This window comes from Chiloscyllium plagiosum, unplaced genomic scaffold (assembly GCF_037043375.1).
Source record: "Chiloscyllium plagiosum isolate Xiang-an unplaced genomic scaffold, Cpla_swu_hap1 HiC_scaffold_1, whole genome shotgun sequence".
Classification (NCBI taxonomy): domain Eukaryota; kingdom Metazoa; phylum Chordata; class Chondrichthyes; order Orectolobiformes; family Hemiscylliidae; genus Chiloscyllium; species Chiloscyllium plagiosum.
The window spans coordinates 134,602,998-134,627,794 of NW_028270139.1; the positions used below are offsets into that span (position 1 = coordinate 134,602,998).

The 24,797-nt window shown below is 40.3% G+C and overlaps 1 protein-coding gene across 4 annotated transcripts in view; it reads right to left on the reverse strand.

The window, feature by feature from the left end:
- ark2n (arkadia (rnf111) N-terminal like PKA signaling regulator 2n) overlaps positions 1 to 24,797 on the reverse strand; it is a 126,984-nt gene that overhangs the window by 55,088 nt on the left and 47,099 nt on the right. For all 4 annotated transcript variants that reach the window (XM_087990949.1, XM_087990950.1, XM_043713464.2 and 1 more), the window contains one exon: positions 22,723 to 23,546. In XM_087990949.1, coding sequence (XP_087847075.1) covers positions 22,723 to 23,464 — 742 coding nt within the window. In that variant the 5' untranslated portion in view covers positions 23,465 to 23,546. The remainder of the gene's footprint in view (positions 1 to 22,722; positions 23,547 to 24,797) is intronic.

Here is a 24,797-nt window from a genome sequence, read left to right on the forward strand (position 1 = left end):
CACCATATTCTTGACTCTAAGCTCCAGCGTCTGCAGTCCTCACTTTCTCTTAACAGTCTCCTCAGTGCCTAAGCACACCGTCCATTCCAACACCGTGAACTATTCCCTCAACTCCGTCCTGTCCCATTCCCACCCACCTCCACTGCTCTCACGAGATTACCATCAACTGCACTCTATCTACCTCGTTTCCACGATGTTCACCCACAAAATTCACCTTAACCAAAAATGGCTTTTTATAGAATCGTTCCTCAATCCTGAATTAGCTGGGCTTCTGAGTTAGATGGCCATTTTTTTTTAAATCAACTCAAGATGGGTTTAAAATTCTACAACAGGAAACACATATCTCAAAGCTTTCTGACCATAATTTCTTCAACCTACACTAGTGAATAACAGTGCTCAAGTATCACACTTTGGATTCAGGCCTGACTTCAGGACTCGGTTTACTTTAGTGAAGTGCTAAATGAGCAGTGCAATGCTAGAGCTTATACCCTACAGAACAGACATTAAACTAATGGTCCACATGCCATTTATCGATAACTGATTCCACAATGTTATTCCAAAAGTGAATTTTCCTAAATATCAACACTACAAATGTTGTGTGGTGCTGGAAAAGCATCCTGATGAAGGGCTTTTCGTCAATTCTCCTGCTCCTTGGATGCTGTCTGACCTGCTGTGCTTTTCCAGCACCACACTCTCCACTCTGATCTCCAGCATCTGTAGTTCTCACTTTCTCCAACTAAAAACAAATGTTTGGGTTAATCATTGGCATTCACTGATTATTGGTACTTGTGGGTTTTTTACTGACAAAAAGTGGCTGCAGTTGCATACGCAATGAAAAACTTTGAATAGAAATTAAAATGCCTTTTTTCCGCAATATGTTAGTAAGCTCGCAGATAGATTTTCATGTGCATTACTGAGGTACTAAGTTATGCAAACATGTATGGAACACGGAAAAAAGTCTGGATCAATGATTCCGAACCCAGATTTTCATGTAAACAATAACAGGACATGTCAGAATTCCTGAGACATTTCAATCAGGACTCTCCAGCCAAACCCAACAAAATTCTCTAACAAAGCTGCATATTTCTTTGGTATCATTTGTATCCATTCAAAAGGCTTTATGAGAAATCCTTGAAATTTCTTACAGTTGGTTAGTAGCCAGTGATGTACAGCCTTATCAAGACTTTCCTTTTCTTTTTGACATACATAATTCAAGTTACCACACAAGTGCAGGGTACAGATTTCAAATTAGCTCATAGGTGAAGTACTCATCAATTGCTTAAGAACACAGGAATTCAACACAATATTTGACTTAAAGATTTGATCATCTACTTATGTGTATATCAATTACAAAATTGTTTGATTTTAGTTGTGAGCAAGAATGAATGAGAAAATGAGAGAAAGAAATCAAAAGAGAAACAATCTGTACAGCAGTAGTGACAAGTAGGAGAAATTATGACGTAAAGTAAATCAGAAATGAAATACAAGGTTTGGAGGAATGAAGCACATGAAGGTTTAAGGGCAGTAGGAGAAGTAATTGAGCAGAGGGAAAAACACACCCAATTGTATAAAACCAAGTACAAATGGAGTCTCAGAGAGTCAAGGCTTGCTTCCAGCACCTGTTGCCTTCAATGACAGCCAATAAAACAAATGATTTCTTTAAAACAAACAGCTTGAACGCTCTCCCTCTGTTCATATTGGACAATAATTTACCATGAATCACTAAAGTCAATTAGATTTGCCTCTGTACATATTAAGATTTTAAACTTTTTGCATGGCAAAATGCTACAAGTATATGCTGACAACATCACAGCAAGGGAAACAGAACAGCTGGAACCTGAGTAAGCAGAGCAAGCAATTCTGTTTCCTTAACGTATCACCTTGGAGAATTGTGAAACAAAGAGTATAATGACTGAGAATAAACTGAATTTATCCACACTAATTTCCAATGTCAAGTCAGAGAGAGAGAGACACAAGAATTGATACAGTGCAGATGGAGGCAGTTAAGCCCTTTATATGTCAGCATTAGTTCTCAAAATGAGTGTAATGATTATTGCCATTATCTTGACTTTTCCACATAACCATGAATATTGGTTCCATTTAAATAACCAGCTAATGCTTTGAGTGCTGAACCTGTCTCCACCATATTTTCAGGTAGTGTTTTCCAGACCTTTTTAAACTTCTGCAAGAGAAATATTTTTAAGGGCAGTAACTGACCCTTTGTCAAAGCTAGAGACTCGAAACGTCAGCTCTTTTCTCTCCTTACAGATGTTGCCAGACCTGCTGAGATTTTCCAGCATTTTCTCTTTTGGCTGCAATGAAACTCATCTGCCGTCTACACACTCATTCCCCTAACTTAGCCATGTCCTTTAGTTAATGCTTCCTAGTTTTGTAGCATCGGCAAACTTGAGATTGTTACGTGCACATCAAGAACTAAATGATTAATATTAATCAGTTAAGACAGATTGCCAAAACTCATCCCAAAACTCCACTCCAAATGTTCCTCCAGCCAGAAAAATATCGATTAATTGTTAGTCTTAGTTTACTACCCCTGAGCCAATTTCACAACCACACTACTACTTGTTTATTCCATGAGTTTTGACTTTTCCCATTGGTCTTTTGTAAGTTCACAGGCACCATGTCAATAGCATTACCTTCATTAACTCTTTCCTCAAAGAACTCCAGCAAATTAATTAAACACTATTTTCCCTTAAGAAATTCATGTTGGGTCTTCCCGAAGCACCCACATTTTCACATATGACTTAATTTTATTCCAAATTTCTCTTTAAAGAAGCTTCCCACCATAAATTAAATAGCTTGGTATGTAATTGCTAGACATTGAATGATTCAGTCATACAGCACTGAAACAGACCCTTCGGTCCAACCAGTCCATACTGAACATAATCCCAAACTAAACTAGTCCCACCTCCATGCTTCTGGCCTATATCATTCCAAACATTTTCTATTCATGAACTTATCTAAATATCGTTTAAACGCTGTAACTGTGCCCACATCCACCACTTCCTCAGGAAGTTCATTCCACATAAGGGATAGCATAACAGCTGTGCTGAGGGAGGATATTCCCGGAAATACATCCAGGGAAGTTATTGGGTGGAACTGAGAAATAAGAAAAGTATGATCACCTTATTGGGATTGTATTATAGACCCCCCAATAGTCAGAGGGAAATTGAGAAACAAACTTGTAAGGAGATCTCAGCTATCTGTAAGAATAATAGGGTAGTTATGGTACGGGATTTTAACTTTCCAAGCATCGACTGGGACTGCCGTAATGTTAAAAGTTAAGATGGAGGGGAATTTGTTAAGTGTGTACAAGACAATTTTCTGATTCAGTATGTGGATGTACCTACTAGAGAAGATGCAAAACTTGACCTACTCTTGGGAAATAAGACAGGGCAGGTGACTGAGGTATCAGTGGGGAAGCACTTTGGGGCCAGCAACCATAATTCTATTTGTTTTAAAATAGTGATGGAAAAGGATAGACCAGATCTGTGGGCGACACGGTGGCACAGTGGTTAGCACTGCTGCCTCACAGCGGCAGAGACCCGGGTTCAATTCCCGACTCAGGCGACTGACTGTGTGGAGTTTGCACGTTCTCCCCGTGTCTGCGTGGGTTTCCTCCGGGTGCTCCGGTTTCCTCCCACAGTCCAAATATGTGCAGGGTCAGGTGAATTGGCCACGCTAAATTGCCCATAGTGTTAGGTATGGGGTAGGGGTATGGGTGGGTTGCGCTTCGGCGGGTCAGTGTGGACTTGTTGGGCCGAAGGGCCTGTTTCCACACTGTAAGTAATCTAATCTAATCTAATCTAAAAGTTGAAGTTCTAAACTGGAGAAAAGCCAATTTTGACAGTATTAGGCAAGAACTTTCGAAAGTTGATTGGAGGCAGATGTTCGCAGGAAAAGGGACAGCTGGAAAATGGGAAGCCTTCAGAAATGAGATAAGAATCCAGAGAAAGTATATTCCTGTCAGGGTGAAAGGAAAGGCTGGTAGGTATAGAGAATGCTGGATGACTAAAGAAATTGAGGGTTTGGTTAAGAAAAAGAAGGAAGCATATGTCAGGTATAGACAGGATAGATCGAGTGAATCCTTAGAAGAGTATAAAGAAAGTAGGAGTATACTTAAGAGGGAAATCAGGATGGAAAAACAGGGCGTGAGATAGCTTTGGTAAACAGAACTAAGGAGAATCCAAAGGGTTTTTACAAATATATTAAGGACAAAAGGGTAAATAGGGACAGAATAGGGCCCCTCAAAGATCAGCAAGGCGGCCTTTGTGTGGAGCCACAGAAAATGGGGGAGATACTAAATGAATATTTTGCATCAGTATTTACTGTGGAAAAGGATATGGAAGATATACACTGGAGGGAAATAGATGGTGACATCTTGCAAAATGTCCAGATTACAGAGGAGGAAGTGCTGGATGTCTTGAAACGGTTAAAAGTGGATAAATCCCCAGGAGCTGATCTGGTGTACCCGAGAACTCTGTGGGAAGCTAGAGAAATGATTGCTGGGCCTCTTGCTGAGATATTTGTATTATCGAAAGTCACAGGCGGCATTGTGGCACAGTGGTTAGCACTGCTGCCTTACAGCGCCAGAAACCTGGGTTCAATTCCCGACTCAGGCGACTGACTGTGTGGAGTTTGCACATTCTCCCCGTGTCTGCGTGGGTTTCCTCCGGGTGCTCCGGTTTCCTCCCACAGTCCAAAGATGTGCAGGTCAGGTGAATTGGCCATGCTAAGTTGCCCGTAGTGTTAGGTAAAAGGGGTAAATGTAGGGGAATGGGTGGGTTGCGCTTCGGCGGGTCGGTGTGGACTTGTTGGGCCGAAGGGCCTGTTTCCACACTGTAAGTAATCTAATCTAAGTAATCTAATCTAATAGGTGAAGTGCTGGAAGACTGGATTTGGCAAACATGGTGCCACTGTTTAAGGGCGATAAAGACAAGCCAGAGAACTATAGACCAGTGAGCCTGACCTCGGTGGTGGGCAAGTTGTTGGAGGGAATCCTGAGGGGCATGATGTACATGTATTTGGAAAGGCAAGGACTGTTTAGGGATAGTCAACATGGCTTTGTGCGTGAGAAATCATGTCTCACAAACTTGATTGAGTTTTTTGAAGAAGTAACAAAGAAGATTGATGAGGGCAGAGCAGTAGATGTGATCTATATGGACTTCAGTAAGGCGTTCGACAAGGTTCCCCATGGGAGACTGATTAGCAAGTTTAGATCTCATGGAATACAGGGAGAACTAGCCATGTGGATACAGAACTGGCTCAAAGGTAGAAGACAGAGGGTGGTGGTAGGGGTTGTTTTTCAGACTGGTGGCCTGTGACCAGTGGATTACCAGAAGGATCGGTGCTGGGTCCTCTATTTTTTGTCACTTACATAAATGATTTGGATGCAAGCATAAGAAGTAAAGTTAGTAAGTTTGCAGATGACACTAAAATCGGAGGTGTAGTGGACAGTGAAGAGGATTACAACAGGATCTGGACCAGATGGGCCAATGGGCTTAGAAGTGGCTGATGGAGTTTAATTCAGATAAATGCGAGGTGCTGTATTTTGGGAAAACAAATCTTAGCAGGACTTATACACTTAGTGGTAAGGTCCTAGGGAGTGTTGCTGAACAAAGAGACCTTGGAGTGCAGGTTCATAGCTCCTTGAAAGTGGAGTCGCAGGTAGATAGGATAGTGAAGAAGGCGTTTGGTATGCTTTCCTTTATTGGTCAGATTATTGAGTACAGGAGTTGGGAGGTCATGTTGCGGCTGTACAGGACATGTTAGGCCACTGTTGGAATATTGCATGCAATTCTGGTCTCCTTCCTATTGGAAAGATGTTGTGAAACTTGAAAGGGTTCAGAAGAGATTTACAAGGATGTTGCCAGGGTTGGAGGATCTGAGCTACAGGGAGAGGCTGAACACGCTGGGGCTGTTTTCCCTGGAGCGGAGGCTGAGGGGTGACCTTATAGAGGTTTACAAAATTATGAGGGGCATGGATAGGATGAATAGACAAAGTCTTTTCCCTGGGGTGGGGGAGTCCAGAACTAGAGGGCATAGGTTTAGGGTGAGAGGGGAAAGATATAAAAGAGACCTAAGGGGCAACGTTTTCACGCAGAGGGTGGTATGTGTATGGAATGAGCTGCCAGAGGATGTGGTGGAGGCTGGTACAATTGCAACATTTAAGAGGCATTTGGATGGATATATGAATAGGAAGGGTTTGGAGGGATATGGTCCGGGTGCTGGCAGGTGGGACTAGATTGGGTTGGGATATCTCATCGGCATGGACGGGTTGGACTGAAGGGTCTGTTTCTATGCTGTATATCTCTATGACGCAGGCAAACCACCCTCTGTGAAAAATTTGCCCCTCACATCTTTTTTAAATCTCTCTTCTCACCTTAAAAATATGGCCTCTAATCTTGAAATCTACCTCACCTACCATTAACCCCATCTGTAACCCTCAAGATTTTATGGACCTATATAATGTCACCTCCTCATGAAAAATGTCCAACCCGATTCAGCCTATCTTTCTAACTCAAACCTTCCATACCCAGCAACATCCTGGTAAATCTCTTTTGAATCCTCTCTAGCTTAATAATATCCTTTCTATAACTAGGTGACCAAAACTGGACACAGTACTTCAGAAGAGGCCCCAGTGTCAACATGACTTCCGAACCCAAAGGACTGAGCAATGAAAGCAAGCGTTCTAAATGTCTTTTTAACCATCCTGTCCAAATGTGATGCAAGCTTCAAAGAATTATGTCTGTTCTGCAACACTACCCAAGCTCTACCATTTATTGTATAAATCCTATCCCTATTTGTTGTACCAAACTCCAATACATTTATTCAGACTAAACTCCATCTGCCACTTTTCAGCCCATTGACCCATTTGATCAAGATCCCTTTGTAATCTTAGAAAATCTTCTTCACTGTTTACTATGCCACCAAATTTGGTGTCGTCCACCAACTTACTAACCATGCCTTCTAAATTCTCAACCAAATCATTTATATAATGTTAGAGGACCCAGAACCGATCCTGTGGAACACTGCTGACAGGCCTCCAGTCCGAAAAGCAACCTTCCACGACCAGTCTCTGTCTCCTCCGTTAAACCAATTATGTATTCAACAGAGAAAATGCTGGAAAATCTCAGATCTGGCAGCATTTGTAAGGAGAGAAAAGAGCTGACATTTCGAGTCTAACTGACCCTTTGTCAAAGGGTTGTCGAGCTTTGACAAAGGGTCAGTTAGACTCGAAACGTCAGCTCTTTTCTCTCCTTACAAATGCTGCCAGATCTGAGATTTTCCAGCATTTTCTCTTTTGGTTTCAGATTCCAGCATCCACAGTAATTTGATTTTACTGCTCCTTAAATGCTGCCTGACGTGCTGCGCTTTTCCAGCAACACATTTTTCAGCTCGGATCTCCAGCATCTGCAGTCCTCACTTTCTCATAGTTGTTTGGTAGGAACCAGCCTTGGTAGGATGAGGATTTGAACTTGAAATGAGAAGACTTATCTTTTGTATCTAAAACACAATTTCAGTATGCCAACTTTGTGCCATTCAATATATTTGAATGGTGAGGTAGGTAGCAAGATTTAATGTTTGCATGAAGCCAATGATGGAGAAGTGCACCTCAGACAACAATTCTTAGATATTCTCAGACATTTTACCATTACTTTGGTATATCTATAAACATATACCCTCTTACCATCCATCGTATTGACAAACCAATAAAATTGAAAGTTCAGGAACCATCATGTGATATTAAAGAGTTAATGTGCTCTGCTGACCTGCAAGAAACTTAATGTCCCGGGGATAGGGTGGTGTGTCTTTGTCTTATAGATGGAATGTGGGAGCTTTACATTCCCATCCCTTGCCATTTAGGGATGATTTACATTTTCATCCCTTATTCAGTAATAAATAAGAATATTAAGATTGGAATTTGACTACTCCTCTATCATTACAAAAAAAAGATTTTCAACAGATTTCACCATTAAGGGATGACCTGCATCACATTGTTTCTGGAGAGGAGGTGGTCAGTGCATTGTATCTTGAATGGTATGTGACTCTGGGGGAATGGCTGGGGTTGTCTTGTGGGTATTACTAACTGTGATGTAAAGATTTTGTTTCCTTTGTTTAGAGAGAGCTCCCCTGGATACGATGTGTAAGCATGGCAAGGAGTGTTCAGGGTTTCTCCAAAGCTTGTATTGTACTGAGCTTAATAAATTTTGCTTGTTCACAGAAATTGGCATGTGTGCAAACTGCATCTCGTGTGTGAAACATCAGAAAAAAAAACTTAACATTTGGTGGCAGAGGTGGGATTCTAACATACACAGAGCTTCTAGATGGACTGAATAAGTGATCACCCGAGTGCCAGTTGTGTGAGACAGATGGTCCTACGAGATAAGATCTTCCTTGATTTCTTTCCTAAACCTACCACTCAGTCAACCTCTCGCCTGCTAGGCCTCTTTGGTGATGGAATCTCTGAGGTAACTTACGTACTTGCACACTAACACGTTTACTTTCAGAATCATAAGTTATTGGGTTTAACTGGGGTTCAGAGACCCCTGGGTTTAAAAAGATGAAGTCCCCTGGGTTTAATTGGGGTTCGAGTCCCCTAGGTAAAAGAGGGTTATAGTCCAATAGAAAAAGGAAACTGGAGTCCTCATGTGGTGAGGTTTGAGACTCTGGAAGATAGTTTAAAAGAAAAACTGCTGTTTGTCTCAACAACCTATCTAAAGCTGGGCAATAAAGAGGGGAAATCCCCCACACAGAGGTCAGGACCCTGAAGTGGGTTTGGAGATTAGACAAGAGATTTGGGGCTCCGGAGCATTAAAAAAAAGTTAGAAAGCAGGAACTTGAAAGAAAAACATCTAAACAAAATTTGGTGGTACTTAAAGTTAAAGTTATCACCTTTATCCCCCATGCCTCTCTTCTGAAGTACTGGGAAAGGGGGGAGAAAGTAGAGCCGGTCCACTCGGATCCTGACAGTAAAGTACATTAACTACTGGAGATGCTTTGTCTGGGTTTTTGTTGTGGGAGTCTCGGTTTCTTGACTAGGCCATACTTTCTTCTGGGGAGGGGAGTGGCATGGATGGTGGCGCCATGTGATCTGCTCTGAGGGTTTTCTCTTTTTATAAATGTAATTTCATTAAGATGATGTGAAAAAAAGAAGAAATGCTGAATTTAAGGTTGTACCAATACTTGGGTTGAAAAAGGGAGTTTCAATATAAGTTATGCCATACTAAAAGTGTTTGATATTTAAATATTTTGGTCTGTTAAAATACTGGTTCAGAAAATCCTTTTAAGTAACTGTTTTGCCTTATTTGCATCAGGATCTCAATTCAACGTGTTTTGTGGGCTATGTAATAGGACAGATTTTGTTTTTACATTATACAACATTATGTTCTTTTTAAAATTATCAAGCATGTAACTTTAAAACAAATTGGTTGAGGAGCTTAAGCCCCTGATTTGATTGAAATTCTACAATGCTTGTTTTTCAAAAAAACAATTGTGTCAGTGGTCATGCCTAAGCCAGAAGAGAGTAATGTATTAAGATATCTTTGCTATTTTTTTAATGCGGAGTTTTCGTAAAAAGAGTGTATTTTAATTTTGATGTTTTGTTAAGACTTTAGAGAATATTAGAACTTGAGGCTGAGCTGTTTCAGTTCTGTCAATTATTGTTAAGACTTCACACATTGGCCCCCTTCATATTGCAAATACAAAAAATGTTGATAACTACCAAAGTTGCCACTGTGATTGCGATTGTTTTATTTGGGAAGTTTCATTAAGAGAACATATTTTAATATAGTCTGCATTTGTTTCCAATGAATATTTGAGATTTAAATTGGAACTGAAACTGTCTCTTCAATGGCTAAGGCACAGGAAACATTTTGTTGTTTCTTGCTTTTCCAGATTTTTGAAATACTTTTCCTGACAGCTTTCACATTAGCCAAGTATCAATTTGCTAAAGGAAAATAGTTTTTGAATAACCTGAATGAGGTACCTGAGGGCTTTATTTAGGACCATTGATTGCTGTTTATAATTAACTGAATTGTTTAGGCAATACAATTTAGAAGTTTATGGATTATATAAAACTTGATAATGTCATAAATAGTGAACAGAGTAACATACTTCGAGATGATGGAGGATGTTGAAACAGGCAGACACAATTTAGTGTAGTTAAATTTGTGACTTTCTTCATACTGATTACCACCTTGGCATGGAGGAAATGAGAGAGGAAATGCAAAGATACTTTCAGCAGCTGACATCATTTCTGGAGTTTCTCCATTCACAGGTAAAGCACACCTTCAGATCCCCACCCACCCCCTCCACAACCTGATCCAACGGATTCAATTAACTCCCCAGTCATAGCCATGAGAAGTGAAAAAGCTAACAAAAGTGAAAATGAGGTCTGTATGCTTTTTGCTAGTGGCCTTCCTACAAATGTTAAACCACATGGGTTTTACCTTCTCTTTCGATAATTTAAGGTTCACTGATCAAGCTAAAATCAAAACAGACAGTTGGCTTTGTTACATTTGACAGCAGAGCAGGAGCAGAAGCAGTAAAGAATGCTGCGTTCACTTCGCCTGCTGCTGCAGCTGTCGCATTTCACGTTCAGATGTGCTGGTATCCTCCATATGAAGCATCTTTACAAGGATGGAATTCTCGTCAGTTTTGTTAAGTATTTAACCGCCCTTATCGAAATATTCAGACTTCTCCATGGAGTGGTGTGCAAGGACAGACTAAATTTTCAGTTTGGACTTTACTGAAGGAGATTTTGGATATCTGGCTCATTTCCACTCAACTTGAAGGTGGTGGAGTGTTCACTAAGGACTGTGGATTTAAGAACGTTACTGGTGAACTTTTTTTCCACATGGGAGGATCCTGCAAATTCTATCTACTGCATTTTTGTTATTATAAACATTGCATATTGTGTGTCAGTAACTTGCTTAAGTACTAGCAGTAAGATTCTTATGAAGGAAGTGGTAGTGCCATCTAGGTGGTTATCATGGAATTACAAAAAGAGGGAATGTGATATTAAAGAGTTAACTTGCTCTGCTGACCTGCAAGAAATTAAATGTCCCGGGGGTATGGTGGTGTGTCTGTCTTAAGAGCCGGAATGTGGGAGGTTTACATTCCCATCCCTTGCTATTCAGAGCTGATTTACATTTTCATCACCTGTTCATTAATAAGAACATTACAGTTGGAATTTGACTACTCCTCTATAGTTACTAAAAAAACGATTTTCAGAGATGACTTGCATTACATTGTTCCTAGAGATGAGGTAGTCATTGCACTGTATCTTGAATGGCATGTGACTGCCGGGGAATGGCTGGGGGTTGTCTTTGTGGGCATTACTAACTGTGATGTAAAGATTTTGTATAAAGGAAGGACAGTTTCCTTTGTTCAGAGCGAGCTTTGCTGGATACGATTTGTAAGCATGGCGAGGAGTTTTCAGGGTTTCTCCAAAGCTTGTATTGTACTGTGCTTAATAAATTTTGCTTGTTCACAGAAGTTGGCATGCTTGCAATTGCATCAAATGTGTAAGAATCGAGAAAAAAGAACTCAACGATCAGACAAACTTTCCTACTCTCAGTTTACAAAGCACATATAGCACAGAAATAGGCGAATCAGACCAACAAGCCCATACAGGTGTTTATGCATTACTCACGTCTTCTCCCATCTTTTCTCATCTACCATTGTAGCCATCTACTAACTTCTCTTTAGCGAGTCTATCCTTAAATGCATCTACACTATTCACTTCAAAATTCCCTGGGCTAATGAGTTCAAGAAGAACTTGAAAGCAAACAAAACATTTTAATCGAGTTTCGCAATGATTTTCATGCCTTTAACTAGAAGAAAATGCCCCAAATGATGAGAGAAAAACTCTGAAGGAAAATCAATTAGTAGGTGGCTAAAACTTTGTTATTAGTTCTCAAGGAAATTATTGATGAAAGAGAAAGAGCTGCAGAAGCAGAGAGACATCAGGAGTAAACTGCATACAGTAGGAGCAGCCTGCCAAAAGTACCACCATCAGCTGTGTGGAAAAAGTCAAAACAAGAAGGCAGATAAAGCCATGGAAGTATAAAAGATAATTAGAGTTTTAAATTTGTGGCTTTGAAGGGCCATGAGAATGTCACAAAATGTGATATTTCACACAAAGAGGATTTGGTGCAATACAGGCTACATATAATCGGATTTTGGATGTGTTAATTTTTGAAGAGGGTATAGAATGGAGATCCGACAAAGGGGTGACAAATTACACTGATGTAGGCTTTAACAAGAAAGTTGCAGTTACAGGCTACATTTGGGTTTTGGAAATCATAATCGATGGAAAGGACATGGGTTGCAACCTCATCTCTAATGCAATAAACTTTATACGGACATTCTGAAAGCTAAGTCCCAAATCTCAATACCTTAGAGAAGAAACCAAGCTGAAGCAAATCAAAATGGCCAAAAATTTACACCACCAAATTATGATCTAGGGAATAATCAAGGCTAAACAAGGCAGCAATTTACAAAATAACCTAATATAAAAAATATATTATGAATGCACTCACTTGCTGGGATCATCTTTATACAAAAATGTACATCTGCACAATGTTCACAAAATAAAAATAAATAAAGGCAGTAATTTGAGGTTGGTAGGAGAGGGTGCACAGCTAGCTGGGAGCACAACATTAATGGGTGGACAGCAGCAAGCCTACTTATAGAATTTGCAACATAGGTATACCGCAAAGTAAAGCGTCAAAATACGACTTACTTTAGAAAAATGATTAGTGGTATCTCAGAGTAATTGTACACAAATACCACCTCAATTGAAAGGAATATCTACTTTTATTTATCTTTATTCAGTCAAAGATAAATAAAAGTAGGGAAGATTAAACATGATGGGAAAACTACAACATTACGAGAATAATATCTTACATGGACAAGTATACACTCCATGTAAGACTTTTGGCATATACTAGGTATGACTCAATAGTTGAGCAACATCCATTATCAATTTATTTTAGATGGTGCTGTGAGTTTCGGCTGTTTTCTGCTATCTTTATTTTTCAAAAGTGAAAGACACAAGTATAAACTCGGTTAGTAAATGACTCTCATTCAATTCTCCAAGTGAAATAAATCTCAATTTAGAATAAGATATCACTTCATATCAGACTAACTCCTTGTGATAACCTATCTCTAGCTTTTTCTTTGATTTAGAAATATTAAATGAAGTAACTTCCAATTAAGCACTCTAGGGTCAACTGTAGCTGTACTTATAACAATTTGCCCATACAGACTGAGACTGGCACAGTATTAAGGGCTTAATGGGGAGGAATTTGGTCAGTGTGTTCAAAAAAACTTTTTCAATCAATACGTAGATGGCCCTACTAGAGAAGGGACAAAACGTGACCTCCGCATGGCAAATAAGACAAGGCAAGTGAGTGGGGTGTTAGAAGGAGAGCACTTTGAGACCAGAGACTATAATTTTATTAGTTTTAAACTAATTATGGAGAACGATAGGTCTGGTCCACAAGTTGAAGTTTTAGATCGGGGCAAGGCCAATTTTGATGGATCAGACAGGAACTTGCAGAAGTTGGGGGGGGGGGGGAGAAGATATCCGGCAAATGGAAGGCTTTCAAAAGCAAGATCATGAGAGTTCAGGTGACAACATGTTCCTGTTAGTGCAAAGGCATGGCTGGCAGGACTAGGGAACAGTGAATAACTACAGATATTGAGGCTCTAGACAAGAAAAAGGAGGCATATGAATCTCTTGAAGACTATATGGGGTGTGGGAGCACACTTAAGAGAGAAATCAGGATGGTAAAATGGGGACATGAGGTATCTTAGGCAGATAAAGTTAAGGAGAATCCAACAATATTCTGCAAGTATATTAAGGGCAAAAGAGTATAACTAAGGAGAGAATAGGGCCCCTAAAGGATCAAGGTAAAAATCCAGAACCCCTAAAGGATCAACCAGGCCACTGGTGTGTGGAACACTGGAGATGGGCAGGATCATAAACAAATGATTTACTGTGGTGAAAGACATGGAAGCTAGGGAACTCAGAAAAGAATCCAAACTACAGAAAAAGAGGTGCTAGAGGTCTTAAAATGCAAAAAAAGTAGCTAAATCCCCAGGATCTGATCAAGTGCATTCCAAGGCATCATGGGAAGCTAGGAAAGAAATTGCAGTGCCCTTATCAAAAATATTTGCATAACTGACAGCCACCGTTAAGATGCTCGGAGACTGGAGGGTGGCTAATGTTGTGCCATTATTTAAGAAAGGTCGCAAGGAAAATCTAGGGAACTACAGACTGGTTAACCTGACATCAATGCTGAGTAAGTTTTTGCGGGAGGATCCTGAAAGACAGGATCTATGTGCATTTGCAAAGGCAAGGACCCCTTAGGGACAGTCAGCATGGCTTTTTGCATGAGAAATCATATCTCTCAAACCTGATTAAATTTTTTAAACAGGTGACCATGATGATGAAGGCAGAGCAGTCGACATTGTCAAAGGTCTTGCTAAAGTCCACATTGACAAAGTTCCGTAAGGTAAGCAAGTTAGTAAAGTTAAATCATTTGGGGTCCAGGGAAGCTAGCCAATTGGATATAAAATTAGCTTGATGGCAGGAGACAAAGTATGATTGTAGAAGGTTGTTATTCAGACTGGAGACCCGTGACTAGTTGTGTGCTGCAAGGAGGGTTAGCCGAATATCAATTATTCGAATTTCAGATTATCCGAACAAGATATCAAGGTCCCATAAAAACATTACATCAAAGAGATGTTACAGACACTGGTGCGACGATCGCCGTCTTTTGTTTACAATGATTTAAAGTGAATTTGGATTACCCTGTATTGAAGAACATGGGAAAACAATGGCAAAAACAAAGAAACACAAGCACCTCGAGCAACAGCGACCGGATATTTTATGTAAGGATTAGTTACACAGTCCTTTGCAAAAGTAAGTACTTTATTCCTGTCACTTTACTGGGCTGCTCATGAATAAAATGACAGAGAAAGTAAACATATTAGGGAGGTGGTGCTTATGTCTTTCTATCACGACACTGAGTTCAACAGAAACTGACAAACGCTCCCCACTCATCTCGTTTGGATAATCAAGGTTGTTCTGTAAACGACTTGGTTGAGAATATCGGAGGCATGACGAGTAAGTTTGCAGAAGACAGTGAGTGAGAGAGGCAGGGTAGTTGTCATGGGGGACTTCAACTATCCAAATAATGACTGGGATACTACAGTATGAGTACTATAGATGGGCCAGTTTTTGTCCAGTGTGTGCAGGAGGGCTTCCTGACACAGTATGTAGACAGGCCTACAAGGGGCGAAGCCACTTTAGATTTAGTACTGGGTAACAAGCCTGGCCAGGTGTTAGATTTGGAAATAGGTGAGTACTTTGGAGACAGCAATCACAATTCTGTCAGGTTTACTTTAGTGATGGAAAGGGATAGATGTACTCCACCGAACAAGAGGTACAGCTGGGGGAAGGGAAATTACGATGCAATTAGGAAAGATTTAGGAAGCGTAGAATGGGGAAGGAAACTGCAGGGGATAAGCACATTAAAAATGTGGAGCTTATTCAAGGAAAAGCTCCGGTGTGTCCTAGATAAGTAAGTACCTGTCAGGCAGGGAGGGAGATATAGAACGCATGAGCCGTGATTTACGAAGGAAGTGGAATCTCTGGTCAAGAAGAAGAAGAAGGCTTATGTTAGGACAAAATGTGAAAACTCAGTTAGGGCACTTGAGGGTTACAAGGAAGTCAGGAAAGACCTAAAAAGAGAACTCAGAAGAGCCAGGAGGAGACATGAGAAGTTGTTGGCGGATAGGATCAGGGATAACCCTACGGCTTTCCATTGGTATGTCAGGAATAAAAGAATGACGAGAGTTAAATTAGGGCCAATCAAGGATAATAGTGGGAATTTGTGTGTGGAGTCAGAGGAGATAGGGGAAGCACTAAATAAATATTTTTCAACAGTGTTCACTATAGAAAATGAAAATGTTGGCGAGGAAGATACAGAGATACTTGCATCTAGACTAGAAGAGATTGAGGTTCACAAGGAAGAGGTATTAGAAATACTGCAGAGTGTGAAAATAGACAAGTCCTCTGGGTCGGATGGGATCTATCCTAGGATCCTCTGGGAAACAAGGGAAGAGATTGCCGAGCCTTTGGCATTGATCTTCAAATCATCATTGTCTACAGGAATAGTGCCTGAGGACTGGAGGATAGCAAATGTGGTTGCCTTGTTCAAAAAGGGTAGTAGAGACAACCCTGGTAATGACAGACCAGTGAGTCTCACTTCAGTTGTTGGTAAAGTGTTGGAAAAGGTTATAAGAGATAGGATTTATAAGCATCTAGAAAAGAATAATCTGATCAGGGAGAGTCAGCATGGTTTTGTGAAGGGTAGGTCGTGCCAAACGAATCTTATTGGGTTTTTGACAAAGTGACCAAACAGGTAGATGAAAGTAAACAGGTTGATGTGGTGTATATGGATTTCAGCAAGGTGTTCGATAAGGTTCCCCATAGTAGGCTATTATACAAAATGCGGAGGAATGGGATTATGGGAGACATAGCAGTTTGGATCAGTAATTGGCTTGCTGAAAGAAAACAGAGGGCTGTAGTTGATGGAACATGTTCAACTTGGTGTCCAGTTACTAGTGGCGTACCGCAAGGGTCGGTGTTAGGTCCACTGCTGTTTGTAATTTTTATAAATGACCTGGATGAGGGCTTAGAAGGGTGGGTTAGTAAATTTGCGGACGACACTAAGGTCGGTGGAGTTGTGGATGGTCACAAAGGATGTAGTAGGTTGCAGAGAGACATAGATAGGATGCAGAGCTGGGCTGAGAGGTGGCAAATGGAGTTTAATGTGGACGAGTGTGAGGTGATACACTTTGGACGGAGTAATTGGAATGCAAAGTACTGGGCTAATGGTAAGATTCTTGGGAGTGCAGATGAGCAGAGAGATCTCGGTGTCCATGTACACAGATCCCTGAAAGTTGCCACCCAGATTGACATGGTTGTTAAGAAGGCATACAGTGTTTTGGCCTTTATTAATAGAGGGATTGCGTTCCGGAACCAGGAGGTTATGCTGCAGCTGTACAAAGCTCTGGTACAGCCATACTTGGGAGTATTGTGTACAGTCCTGGTCACTGCATTATAAGGATGTGGAATCTTTGGAAAGGGTGCAGAGGAGATTTACTAGGATGTTGCCTGGTATGGAAGGAATGTCTTACGAGGAAAAGCTGAGGGCCTTGAGGCTATTCTCGTTAGAGAGAAGAAGGTTGAGAGGTGACTTAATAGAGACATACAAGATAATCAGAGGGTTAGATAGGGTGGACAGGGAGAGCCTTTTTCCAAGTATGGGGACGGCAAACACGGGGGGACACAACTTTAAAGTGAGGGGAGATAGGTATAAGACAGATGTCAGAGGTAGTTTCTTTACTCAGAGAGTAGTAAGGGTATGGAATGCTTTGCCTGCAACAGTAGTAGATTCGCCAAGTTTAAGTGCATTTAAGTCGTCATTGGACAGGCACATGGAATAGTGTAGGTGGGAGGGGCTTCAGATTAGTATGACAGGGCGGCACAACATCGAGGGCTGAAGGGCCTGTACTGTGCTGTAATGTTCTATGTAAAATTGGTGGTATAGTGGATAGTGAAGGAGGTTATTTAAGAATACAATGGGATCTTAATCAACTGGGCCAGTGGGCTGAGGAATGGCAGATGGGAGTTTACTTCAGATAAATGTGAGTAGAATATTGAAAAATTGTGCCCAGGAGGCCAGAGAAGAATAAGAGGTCCTACTTGTAGAATCCTATTCTGAAGGTTAAGTGAACAGTATGGTAGCTAGAAGGCATACTGCCAAATTGATGGTCATCTCTCAATGGGACTTTCATATTAATTCTAAATAGTTATTACATCAGATAAATATCACAATCTAGCTGTCCATCTAATGTTCATCTGGCTTTATAAAATCTTAGTGGAAAATTAGATGTCATAGAGTCATAGAGATGTACAGCATGGAAACAGACCCTTCGGTCCAACCCGTCCATGCCGACCAGATATCCCAACCCAATCTAGTCCCACCTGCCAGCACCCAGCCCATATCCCTCCAAACCCTTCCTATTCATATACCCATTGGTTCCAACACCAACAGATCAACTGTTGTAAGTGAAGTTTTTGTTTCAGTGTGGCCTGCTCATTATTAATAGGAAGCACTCTAACACTATACTCATCTTTTGGGTATCACTTTATAGAATCATGACACTGGAAGCCATTTGGCCCTTTGAACCTTTGCTACCACTTTAGAAGAGCTTTCCAATTAATCCCACTCCACTACTCTTTCCCCCTTAGCCCTGCAAGTATTTATCTAATTCTCTTTTGAAAACCTCTACCACCCTCTCTGACAGCGCATGCCCAGTAACATTCTGCTAAATATGTGCTGTGCTCTCTACTAGGAACCTTATGTTCATATTCTATGCCTATGCAGGTGTCCCCTCGTTTCCACGGGTAATATGTTCCAAGACCTACTGTGGATGCCCAAAACCACGGATACTAGCAAACTCTATCATGTAAATGGGAAACTTACTTCCCAAGCAGCCCCTGGAATTATTTCTGGAATATTCCATGTAATATTTTTGGGCTGCAGTAAACCTCGGATAACTGAAACTGCGGAAAGCAAATCTACGGATATGAGAGTTCTACTTTATAAAGCCAAAGATCCAAATAAGTTTTCTCAAAACTCTTCTCACTTGCCCTATCAAAGACTCGTGTACATAATACTGGAAGATTCTTTGGATTGCTCCACTTTAAAACTGTACCAGATAGTTTACATTGCATGTCATCGTTCTTTCTGCAGAAATGAATCACATCATCAAATTTCTCTTTATTACCTTTCACCTACAATTGGTTTGACAAAACATTTCTGACCGAACTCGATGCTCTCCACCATTCAATGCCAGTCATGACAATAAAAACAACGACTCAGCAAGAGCTTTTCATGAGATTTTTATACAAATATTCAATTGTTACGACACTGGTAAACTCTTCTGGTTAATTTAATCCAGCAACACAGAAAGATTTATCCTGTGCAGTAATTGGTGAAAATCTGAGAGGCCAAGAACAATTTAAAGTAAAAATTAACAACTTTATTTCTTAAAATATAACAGAGAATAATAAACTAACAACTATTTACAGTTCGTTCCTCTAACCTATCTTTTACTTTCCCTTCTATAATACTAGTCCGATAAAAACCCCCGATTAAGATTTACTGAAATATTCAAATTTCAAAACCAGCCAGTTGTCAAATCTTCTCTTTGCAGTTTTTTTCTCCAGGTCGGTGTCAATGCTTTTCTCTGTGCAAACTCCTTGTCTAGACAGGTACTTCTCAAACTCTTCTGACTAGTAGGCTACATCTGTTGATCTTGTAGCAGGTCTCTTTCCAACTGTTCAATTTTCCCCGGTCTTTGACCCCTAAAGCATCAGATTGTGTCACTGGCTTTTAAAATTGTCAATACACTAAATTCAAACTTGACTGCAATTTGGTATTTTTTGGGGTATAATTTAAACTGATTGGTCTAATTCAAATCTGTTTTTGTCTCCAGGCAACCAGCTTTACAAACTGCTGGACCACATGTTACACTGACTGTATCTTGCTGAGAACACTTGGTGCTGTCAGGTAGTTCTGCTAGCTTTTAACTTTCTTAAAGTAACAGTACACCCACATCTTCTTAACACAATGAATACTTCTTTTACCTTTCTGTTATCCCAACTCCTCTTTGAAAGGTATCACCACCTTGTTAGGATAACTCAAGAAGTTAGCATTACTTTGTTAAAAGTTGACAGACAATGAAGGGAGGCATAACTTTTGGCATCGACCCAATGAGCTGAATGACCTCCTCTGTATCAAAAAAGTCTCGGTATGAACATCTCAGCTTTATCCTTTATATGTTTGCTACTGTACATTTCTCTTCCGTGTGAAAAACAAATTGTATTCCCTCTCTCTTTGACAGGCATCCTAGTTAATATTTTATGAATACAAATGTCATTGTAAAAGCTGCTTTACCTATTAGGATTTCCTCATTTCACCTGTCTGAAATCAAGTTGCCAGAGGTTCACTTATACAAAACGTACAAAAGCATAATCAATTCATATTTCTCATGATCACTTGTAACCAGGTTGATCAAACACTACAAAGACCAGAAAGACAAAGATGATAAAGCCAGACTAAAGCCAGTTTTTAAAAAAACTAATTGAAGGAGACACCAGTGATTCAGTGGAGAAATTATTCAAGATAGACGAATATTATCAATGCATGTTGAAAACTTGGGTACAGTTAGATGTAAAAGCAATAATCCCATATACGAGAAGGAAGCTGGCTTCAGAACACCCTGAAAAATTCTTCATACCCTTCATTCTATCTTTTATATAGTAAAACAAAATTTAAAGAACTACTCACTCTTGACTGCCCTCCCAATCAGACACAACGTTTCTGTGTCATGTCTATGTTGATGTAAACTTGGAGCATGGAGTCAAAACATCTCTGGACCCAACTCAATGCTCTCCATCATTCAATGCTGCTCACAATAACAAAAACAATGTCTCAGCGAGAGCTTTCTATGGGATTTTTACATGAATACTAAATGGATAGTTCTTTTACCTTTTTAATTCCCCTGAACTCTTCTTTGAAAGGGATCACCATCTTGTTGGAATAACTCAAAAAGTTAGCCTTACTTGCGTTAGAAGTTGACAATGGAGAGGGGCACAACTTCTGGCACCGATCCAATAAGCTGAATGACTTCCCCTATACCAAAGACGGCCTGGTGTGATCACACCTTTATCTTTTATATGCTTGATATACAGACATGCACAATTCCAAAATGACCCTTTAGAAACAAAGGAGGTCAAGAACAACTTTTCTTTCTCTCACCCAGAGGTGAAGATTTTTATAGCAATATCCCTCATGGCCAAACTGACAAAAAACTAACTCAACACAGATCGTGGTCTGCATGACATAGTAACCAAATGGCTTAATGAACTGAGCTATAATTTTATTTATACTTATATTCAAATTCAATCCATCTGTTCTGCTCATCAAACTAGTATGTGGCATAATGCACACATTATATTTAAAACCAAAACCACCAGTAAAATTAAAAATACTTTGAAAAATATATGTATTCTTTTCAAGAACACAGGACAGAACCAGAATCTAAGTTAATGCCACACTATGCAACAGCACATACCTTAGCAATTAACATATCTCATTCAGGCCAATCATCCAGATTTAGATTAGATTCCCTACAGTGCGGAAAGAGGCCCTTCGGCCCAACTGACCGTCCGAAGAGTAACCCACCCATACCCATTCCCCCTGACTAATGCACCTAACACTATGGACAATTTAGCATGGCCAATTCACCTGACCTGCATATCTTTGGACTGTGGGAGGAAACCGGAGTACCCGGAGGAAACCCACACAGACACGGGAGAATGTGCAAACTCCACACAGACAGTTGCCCGAGGTGGGAATTGAACCTGGGACCCTGGTGCTGTGAGGCAGCAGTGCTAACCACTGAGCCACCGTGCTGACCATTTCCCTGGTCATTTTCTGCTCTGTACTGCCACTCATCATTGCTGCAATTGTGGAGCAAAAGAATCAGGGCAGATCATGAAACTGATCTTGTGCCCCAATGTCATTCGGTGTTAACAAACCTATGCCATCAAGTTTATAGTGTTGGCTTTTCTCAGTAACAAAATGCCATGGCTAAAACTAACAATTTGCTACTAAACTGTATGTTGTGACCCAGATATTCCTGCAGGGGACACAATTAGTTTCTTCTTCTCCACAGTCTAAAGTCACTTGCAGATATAAACTTATACGAATGTACTAACTTACCTGATTGTGATCCAAGATCTATCCCTACTTGTGATGCAATTGCTTAAAATTATGTACGTTATACTTTTACCAATTTAACTAAGCTAAAGAGCAATTGTACTCAGCAAATAGAGTTCCCTAAGAAAATGAATTACTTTGTCAGTGGGATTATTAGTAAACTTCTAGTTCACTGCAATTTGTAAAATCATTAAAACCCTTACTCTTCCATTCTCTAAAGTATTTTACACATCTTGCTTCCAACTGAAACAATCACCATGTTATAGCATTGAATAAAATAGTCTTTCTTCTAAGTAAGTAAAAAGCATCAGAATGGTACTACTACAAATGTAATCAATGGAATTTAAATGCCCACTTATAAAGTCAAAGTCTGTTTTTAACAATGGCCCCATTTCATGCATACTTCAATTAAAAAAAGTCAAAAAGCTATGACTTTATCAAATGTTCTTGGAGGCTGAGGCACATAGCAACACTTGATATTATTCCCCAAAGCAGGAGGGGTGCAGGAAAAGGAACTGTATGTAAAAGGAGACGAAAATGTAACAGCGGTATCATGGGAAACCATGAAATAAACATGATCTCTCCAACATGCAGTTTAAATCAGTTTTTTTTTCCATTCCAGATTTTATGCTCTATTTGTAGAACAGAAAACCAAAACCCCTGAGTGGCTAGGCTGTTATAACCAACAATATTAATAAAAACCATCATAAAACAATACATAGATTACAAATTTTTATTTTATTTTGAAAGCAACCACCTAAAAGCAAGAAGAAGTTAACTTCAATCTTTCCTGAATTTTTAAATCATTGTTGCAAAGAAGTTTCTTAAATACCTGGAATCTCTGCACTAATCGTCCTCTTGCCATTTCCTGAGACCTCATCCTCTGATGAACTTGTGCTGGAGTCACACGTCAAGTCACTATCACTCGTACTGCTGTCCTGCAGCAACGTGTACTTTTTCCTGGCTGCCGCTTCACGTTTCTGCCGTAGTAATCGTATCCGTTCCTTTTGTTTCTGGGTTCTAATCTTTGACACACGGCCATTTTGTTTGTCATTTGATGAGCGATTCTTCTTAGGAGCCATGGTTGACGTTTCACTCTCAGACCTGGATCGTCGTGACTTTCTGCCGATCGCGGGACCAGATCCAGCCGAAGGATCTTCGTCCGCAGCCGCATTTGCCTGAGGTGCCTCATTCTCCTCGACAGATGAAAGTGTGTCAGAGTCTGCCAAATGACCACTGGACGAAGGAGAAACCATGCACTGATTTGAAGAGTCGCTATCATAGGTTCCGCCAGTTGTTTGTTTATCACCATCTGCAGATGGAAGCTGGGATTCAGAAGAGTCTTGCCCAAGTTCCATCAACAAACAAGGTTCAGTAGACAGTCCACTTAGTTTTGGTGGACAGTTATGATCGTCTTTTCTCAATTTGGCAGATGAGGTCTTTTTCTGAAATGACCCATCATCTTCTTTATTGGTGTCACTAACTTTTGTCTCAATACCTTTCGTTGAAGCATCAGCTTCCTCAATACCATCCTGGGATGACAAGTCTGCCTTCTCTGCTGCTTCCATCTTCATGTCACTTAGCTCAAGTACTCTTTATCAAATACCATAGGGCACAGACTGGCACAGGATTAAGATTTAAAGAAACCAGGGAAACCTATAGAGAACAAAGAATTCATAGATCAGGTAAAGAAAACTCTTCATTAGATAAATTTGTTTTCACTTGTGCATATCATTGTACATTCAACTCTGACAGAGATTAGCTCAGTTGGCTGGACAGCCAGTTTGCAGTGAAGAGAGATTCCAGCAGTGCAATTCAATTCCCATATTGGCTGAGGTACCTTTCTCAACCTCTTTTTCTCAACCTTTCCCCTCACCTGAGGCATGGTGACCCTCAGGTTAAACTACTACCAGTCACCTCTCTCTAATGAGAGAGCAACTGTATGGTCTGGTCGGGTTATGGTAACTTTACTTTAACATTATTTAACCTGACAATAGAGAATATCCATCATCTTGCTTAAGAAACCACACAGGAAAGAAATTCTTTCATAAAAGTTGATGACAAAAATCTTAAATAAAATCAAAATGCTAAAAGCCGTCACCAGGTTGGGCAGTCCCTTTAAAGGGCGAAACTGAAAGAATATATCATAAAGCGCTACAGGGCCGATGAGTAGCAGAAGTTTAATTTAGATAAAAGTGAGATGTTGCATTTTGGAAAGGAAAATTAGGGTAGGACTTATACACTTAATGGTAAGGTCCTGGAGAGTGTTGCTGAACAAAGACCTTGGAGTGCAGGTTCATAGATCCTTGAAGGTGGAGTCACAGGTAGATAGGATAGTGAAGGCGGCATTTGGCATGCTTGCCTTTATTGAGCAGTGCACTGAGTATAGGTTAGAGAGGTCATGTTTCGGCTGTACAGAACACTACTGGAATACTGATCTCCCTACTACAGGAAGGAGGTGTGAAACGTGAAAGGGTTCAGAAAACATTTGCAAGTACAATACAGCATTTAAAAGGCATCTGGACGGATATATTAATCAGAAGATTTAGAGGGATATGGGCTAAAAGCTGGCAAATTGGACTAGATTAACTGAACTAGATTTAGTTTGGTCGGCATGGACAAGTTGGAGCAAAAGGTCTGTTTCCGTGCTGTATATTTCTATACACGTTTGGAATATTGCAGGCAATTCTGGTCTCCCTCCTATAGGAAGGATGTTGTGAAACACGAAAGGGTTCAGAGAAGATTTGCAAGGACGTTTGGAGGATTGCGGTATAGGGAGAGCTGAATAGGTCGGGGCTGTTTTCCCTGGAGCATCAGAGGCTGAGGGGTGAGGGGCATGAATAGGGTAAATAGACAAGGTCTTTTCCACAGGGTGGGGGAGTCCAGAACTAGAGGGAATAGGTTTAG